The 7,176-nt window shown below is 38.1% G+C and overlaps 1 protein-coding gene across 1 annotated transcript; it reads right to left on the bottom strand.

Annotated features, from left to right (window-relative positions):
- Positions 1 to 1,553: 1,553 nt before the first annotated feature.
- On the bottom strand, positions 1,554 to 6,539 carry LOC139114849 (uncharacterized). Its single transcript, XM_070676794.1, has 4 exons — positions 5,928 to 6,539; positions 5,239 to 5,416; positions 3,965 to 4,118; positions 1,554 to 2,889 (listed from the first exon to the last, which is right to left on the bottom strand). The coding sequence occupies exons 1-4, from the start codon at positions 6,262 to 6,264 to the stop codon at positions 2,863 to 2,865; spliced, it is 696 nt and encodes a 231-aa protein (XP_070532895.1). The 5' UTR covers positions 6,265 to 6,539; the 3' UTR covers positions 1,554 to 2,862.
- Positions 6,540 to 7,176: the final 637 nt, after the last annotated feature.

Here is a 7,176-nt window from a genome sequence, read left to right as displayed (position 1 = left end):
CTAACAATTTTATGAGCCGATACAAGCAATGGGCGCCCTCATGGCACTCTTCGGAGACCACGATTTTAGCGTTGTACAGAGCAATTTTAATAGCCTGTCGCTCAAACTTTTTCTTTAACGATGACAAAGACCAGGCAATGGCATCAATGCACGACCTTGGAAAAGAAATCAATACTGTCACGTGCGACACCTACGGCTGAGATGTATGAAATCACAATCGATCTGTGAAACACCTTACTTTCACCTTTCGTACCACTGTTACCTCACATTAGTATCACGGCGCCGAAGTCTACCCCGTCTCCTCATTTGCTCAAAATTAAGACCATTAGGATTCAAAGCATAGATATACTGACAGGTGTACTGCAAACGAGCAACCAAATGAATTACGTACTTTGTCAACGGTATCATTGTAATTCTTTTATTCATACATTTCAATTTCTTTATAACCCGTAATTTGATGTCGACAGATGCCGTAATATCACCGTTACAGAATTTTGCTGTTATTGCTTTGCTCATTACCTAAAATTTTGATAGATGCATGGAAAGTGAGCCGTAAAACACCAATGATATCGATGGGTGACTAGCGTGTATAACTGTTGCAACGAAGAACGATTGCGCCTGCATCATGTATGTCAAAGAATCGCGCCAACCTATAGGCTGTCAATATTCCACCAAAATAAGTCTAAAATATTCCATCAATGATGGATAATGTTCCTTGCACGTAGCACTTATAGTATGACAGGGCACAATCGTTAAACTCATAAAGTTAATGACTGCATACCCATCTCGAAAGCGAACGTTTAAAACCTTTGAAGCATACCTTGCTAAAGAGAACTTTAGACACTCATTTTTCGTCGCGACGACGGAGAATAAAGACAGGTTCATATTTGGGCTTCACAACCAAATTGCAAGAAAATTGCCACTGATTCAAATTTATATGGGCACCATTCTGTGTCTATTGTAGGAAAATGCACCCAATTGGGGAATTGCTGTGGTATATACTTAGGAGCCCCGAATTTAGTGTCCGCCTTTCCCGCCTGATGTAATCACGCCAGATGCCACTTACTTTTGACTGTGACTTTGTACCGTAACCAGTGATCACATGTTTTTAACCCACGAACTTCAACCCTATCCGCCAAGTTCAATGACGCTGGAGCGGTATGGAGCTTGTTGTCAATTCATTCTTTACTTTTCATTAAAGTCTTTCTTGACACGTTTTGCAAGAGTCGTTGACCCAAGAGTTCCGATGGCAGCTCACTAATTATGTAAAATTTTCGAGTTTTTGCAACAGCAAGACATTGAATATTAATTTACTCAACAGGTTTCTCACCGACTCCATGCAAGCCCTTGATGGAAAAGATTCATAAAATATTGAAGGTTTTAAATATTTTAAAGGTACGAAATCTACCCTAAATAGGCCTTAAAGGTTAACATTCATGAAATACAAAATATTGGCAGAAGGAACATTATGTTCATACTCACTCTGAATATTAACAAGCAAGCTTTCTATAGTCATTCTGTTTACTACTACAAACACTCTGTGACTGGAGGTGATTTGTTGGAATTATCTTTAATATGTGAACCTGAAATGTACATATCTGTAGACATCTGCATAAACATAATTCAGTGCCTGCTGAAGTTATCTGACGACGTGCCAAGAAATATAGTATCTTCGATTTTACTATTCGTAGCGATCTGAACACAAAATTCATCAAAGGTATGCAATCACTGCTTCCGAACTGATGCAAAGTTACATTCATTTCAAAGAGATGCTCAATTAACAAAAAATCCACAAAACATTTGTTGGCCATTGCTGTTAGTAGAAAATATCACCGTGTAAATCGTTGTTAGAAAACTACAGATTGGAAAATGAAACCATACGGTTGTAATCGGTCTTAGCTAGTTATTGCAATGTAGAAATACAGACTTGAGAGAGACAGTTATTGAAGCAGTATACACATGTTATCATGTCGTTTTTCCTATTCTTTTTACCGATTAGCCATATAATCCACTAACCGTTCACGTCCAATCATACAGGCTGCTCTATGTGAAATGTTAGTCATTACCTTATGTACTCGTACGACATTTTAAAAATAATCTTTGATAAGTTGTATTGTGAAAAAGAAATGACAAACAGAGTAGAGTGTCAAGGTGAGCTCATAAACATTGAGATAACAAATAGCATACATTTAAACAATATAAGATAAGATAAGGGAGTCTCAGCTTTCAAAAGCGTACATCAATTTTATCGGCAACCGTTCTTGTTATTATGAAAAAAATTGAATGGGGTAGAAAGACTTCGGTTTTGGCATATGTCGGTAAATGCTAACAGGCATCGAATCATTTATAAATATAACAAGCATGTGCGGATGTTGTAACGTACAGTTTCAGTTAAGCTTGATGCCTATTTCTGTTGCTTGTACCTCTTTCAATTGCAATGTACATGTGTCTCCGGGGGGGGGGGGGGGGGGGACGATTCAGTCACAAAGAAACCGGGAATGAAATATACAAGTTAGATAAATCTCAGGTGAATAGGTAAATAGTCGTCAGTTCAAAACCTGTCATCTGCAGTTTTCTGGTACATGACGGAGTGTCATGCTGTATTAGCTGTCTGTTTCCACTGAACTTAGAGTAGAATGGTCGCTTTTGATCTCCTATGACATCGTACTGAAGTCGATGTGTTATGTACGACGACTGCAAAGTTGGCTGTTCGTTATTTTCATTGATGTTTTACGTCTCAAAATATATTATGCTTCAACCCGTCAACAATATCTCTTACTGGAGTCCGGACATTCACTCTAAAAGGAAAGGGGCTGGAAATCGACAAGCGACAGTTCTGGTTCCCGTTCCCTCTTAAAACTCCTACCGAAGTTCTTCTGGGTTTTCAATCTGTACAAAATATCAGAATGGATTAAAGCAGGGCGATAGGTATTCTTAATTCTTTCACGTTACTTGAAATTGTCTAATAATTTCGGACAAACATGCGATTTAAGACAGCTAACTGATGTATATTAAGAAGAATTTAGATTACAAAAGCTTAAAGTTGATTCTCCACCAATGGATTCAAAGCGTCAGCTAAGTTCATGCACCCGACAGAGCATAATGCCAACGACCGCGATGATGGATACTAAATTGCGAACTGAAGCATGTGACTGAAAGAAATGAAGAAGAATTTGGATTACAAAACTTAAAGTGGATTCTCCACCAAAGGATTCAAATCGTCTACTTAGTCCATACACCTGACAGCGAAAATGTCAACATCCGGGTTGTTGGATACTTACAAATTTAAGTATGTAATTGGTAAAAAATGAGAAGAATTTAGATTACAAAAACTGAAATTAGATTGTCCAGTATAGGATTCCCAGCGTTTACTTAAGTTCCTACGCAGCAAAATGTCAACGTCCGAGTTGTTGGATATAAATGCGTGGAGCACAATGGCTTCGCCGAAAGTCTCTTTTTGCAAGACTCTTCTCATGTAGTACTGTCATTTTCAGGAAAAAGCGTGTCATATTCAGCTTCTTCTGGAAAAATATTTCCATAAAACTACAGAATGTTTTACAGGAAAAGGAGGCATGCGTGACTTCAGTATACATTTGCTTTGGCAAAGTCATTTTCACAGAAAAAATAGTTAATCACGAAGCGCCTATTCTTGCTGAATAAATGTTAAGGCCGAGTGTTCCTTTTTGTTTTGTGTCTTTGCAAATCACTATTAAATGTAAGTTCCAAGAAACAAGTAAACAAAGGAACAAATAGATTAAAAAACAAATGACTTAAAAAATGAATAAACCAAACATGCAAACGATACAGCAAACAAAATAGATAAATAAATAAATAAATAAATAAATAAATAAGCCGTAAAAACGTTCACTCGTGGTGTAAAACATATTAATCGGTCAAAGTCGAAAAAAGAGACTGAAAATACCATGGATTTCTGCCACTAAAATGGGTCTCATCGTTTACTTACATCACAATCGTTCATTCTGGCGTCGCTAGCCAAGGAAATTGGAGGTGGCAGCGCCGATGGTGGTGCTAGCGTGTTCCCATACGTCTGACAATGTTTAGGAGATGAACGAGGCACTAGTGTGGTTGCTGAAGTAGCGAGAGAAATCGTTGACAACCTTGAAAGAGAAAAGAGGAGTGGTGCTATCTCAAAATTAACACCAATTTTATTGCTGTGTGCTTGAACTCAACAATCGTTTATCATCATACCTCTATTGTCTGAGTTATCACTGACAGGGACTTATCATGTTTTTGAATGTGAATTTTAATATATCAAGTTTTGGGGCAACTGTTTTCAGGGCAGATTGACGAACTCAAGAAGAACGTATCGTCGAGATACTACCTACTGAGCTATTTTGCATAAAATTTGAGCATTGAAATAATACACTCGTCACAAATAAGTTTATATTGTTTATGAGTAGTGATACACAGTGGACGATCTAAACCACAACACGAAAAATTAAATATTTTGAAATTCAACATAGCCGCCATTCAGCTACGTGGCCTTCAGACTTATGGCGGGATTTTAAGCGTCTCCCTATATCTTTGAAGACGACTCTGCACAGCTGCATATGGCAGAATAAAGTAACTTTGAAAACCAATTAGTGTTCCCGCGAAGCTTTCGTAAAGAAAGATTCAGTCTTTGCGACACAGCAATTGTCTGAAGTTCTTCTTCATTCACTAAAGGCGAATGTACTCTTTGCGTAATTTTTTTTTCGGTGTACATACCTCAAAACGAAAATTTTAAATATCTACATATAGCTTGCATAGTAAAGTTCAAGCCATTCTCTTTCATATAAATTACGTATATAAGTCGAGAGTCACCATGCAATCTTTTGGATCAAGCGATTAACTCAATGTCTGATATTTTAAATCCAACATCACGACCGTTGCTCGCATAAACTCTATGGAAGAAAAATGTTCCGTATTTTTATAATATACAATGCAAGATGCGAGGTACATATATATATCTTAATGCCATTGCATAAAATGTTAATACTGAATCTATGGATATTACGACTATTTGCATAATGTTTATCCACCTGGCATCATGCACGAAGAGTCTCAAAGACCAAAAGAGTCTTCGCAAAGCTTCAACAAAAGGAGAGTTATGATTCTGAGAATTCCAACACATGTGGACAAGGTGCATTCTGCTTAGACGCGCTAGAATGAATTTCTTGTGTACATCTTTAAACCAGTTTGATGTAGAATAATGGCATTGATAATGTAAATTCTCACCCAAGGTTTCCACACTTCTGCATCTGGTTGTAGCGATGTCTGGTCACTAGCACGACTCGGAGTCGACAAAGTATGAATACAGCAAAGGTCAGGAGTGGTATGCCGAGAGTCACGACGAGAACAGCGATGTGAATATGTGACCAATCGGGAGGTGGTATATTAGTGACAGAATTAGAATCTGTAGTTGAAATGAACCATTTTACAATGAATAATGGCGCAAAAAATACTCAAAACTTACAATATATATTATAACGTTTGTGATTTAAGAGACATGAATAATTTGTTACTATGAATGTATTTACATGCAAACAGCATACCTACCTACCTACCTACCTACCTACCTACCTACATACCTACATACACACATACACACACACATACATACATACATACATACACACGTGCATACAGTCAGTAAGACAGAAGAACGGACGTCATATACAGTCGCTTTCAACATTACTATATTGAAGAAAGCGTTTGTTATTTGAACAATACTCTGACTCTGAAGATTTTTGTGCATTCACTTAATTTCATAAACTTTCTTCTAAGAATATCCGCTATATTTGAGGATGATTTGGCACCAAGCATTCCTTATCATACACTTTGTTAAAATATAAATTGAAATAAATTATCATTGTACGGTAAGTTTTGAAAATACTTTGAACACCTTCTCAGAAATGAACACTTACCAGTGTGTCCTGTACCACCGACCGTTGTCACATAGAATTGTGCTGTATCGTTGGAAATCTGTGTCGAGGCATTACCTAGAATTCTTTCTACTTGCGGAGTACTGTAGGCAAATGTATCGCTATCGAAATGTCCCTCTCCGCTGCCAGGGGTAGAGGCTAGACTTGTAACCAAGGAGGGTAGTTGCGTTGTAGATTTGCCCGGGACAAAAGATGATGGTTGGAGGCCGCTTGATGGTGTGTTTGGCACCAGCATCGTCGACGCGCTGATTGTCGTTGATGAATTCCATCCTGGGTGGGTTGCGATGTGAGTGTTCGTGATGTTTGAGAAGGTAAGCATCTCTGTGTCAGCGGTATTGTGGGACCTTGAGTGTACCTCTGTGAAGGTAGAATGCAGTTTTAATAAATGAGTGAATAAATGATGAATGAAACTTAACAAACACACAACAAGAGGCCCCTAATCTTACAAACACAACATCAAAGATGTCATAGCGCAAGTTAGTGCTTTCAAGTTGTGAATTTTAAAAGACGAGTATGTAAACTGCACAGGAACGTCTCAGACTGGAACTCATCTGCATAGAAGCTAACAACAAGATCGAAAACACCAGGCTGAATGATAACCTGTCAGTTTAAAGTCAGAGATAGTCGCCGACCACCCTAAGATGCCATATTAAATTTGTAAAATGCCGGTAGTAATCAATGAATAATTAACAAAACATCAGATTCACTTCAGGGTACGTTTCGCACTCTCACCAAGCTAATTTGACATTCGGTATGCATGCGAGATTGGTGGCTGGAGTTGCTCGTCCGCTGTCAGAGACAAGAAGTAAAGTGAAATATTAAAGTAGTATACATGAATTGAAGAATTTCAAACCGGATAACCAAGTCAATTGTGATAGTATCTGCACTTGAATCCCGATTTCGATAAAAGTGTTATAGCGTTAGTGTGCCGCTGCTTTATGTACAAACGCTTATCGATTTATTGAACACTTACCACAGCAAGTCTCATAATGAGAAATAGAAATTATTTCTCATTTCGTTGAATTTACCGTACCGCAAAACAACCTCCTCCCTCGGGCGCTCACATATACATGCGAAGAGTCCGCAGAGAAACAGGTTCGGCGGAAAACAAATTGAGCCGGTGCTGCATATCATTTCTTCACATATTAGTCAGTCACAAGATTTTCCAGCCCGAAGGACCACAGTCACCCAGATTATACTCATTTGTATTTTCGCCTTCTAAACGTCTGTA

The sequence above is a fragment of the Ptychodera flava genome, chromosome 16 (genome assembly GCF_041260155.1).
Source record: "Ptychodera flava strain L36383 chromosome 16, AS_Pfla_20210202, whole genome shotgun sequence".
NCBI classification, from domain to species: Eukaryota; Metazoa; Hemichordata; class Enteropneusta; family Ptychoderidae; genus Ptychodera; species Ptychodera flava.
The sequence above is the reverse complement of the archived record's forward strand: the minus strand, read 5'-3'. Positions and strand labels throughout refer to the sequence as shown.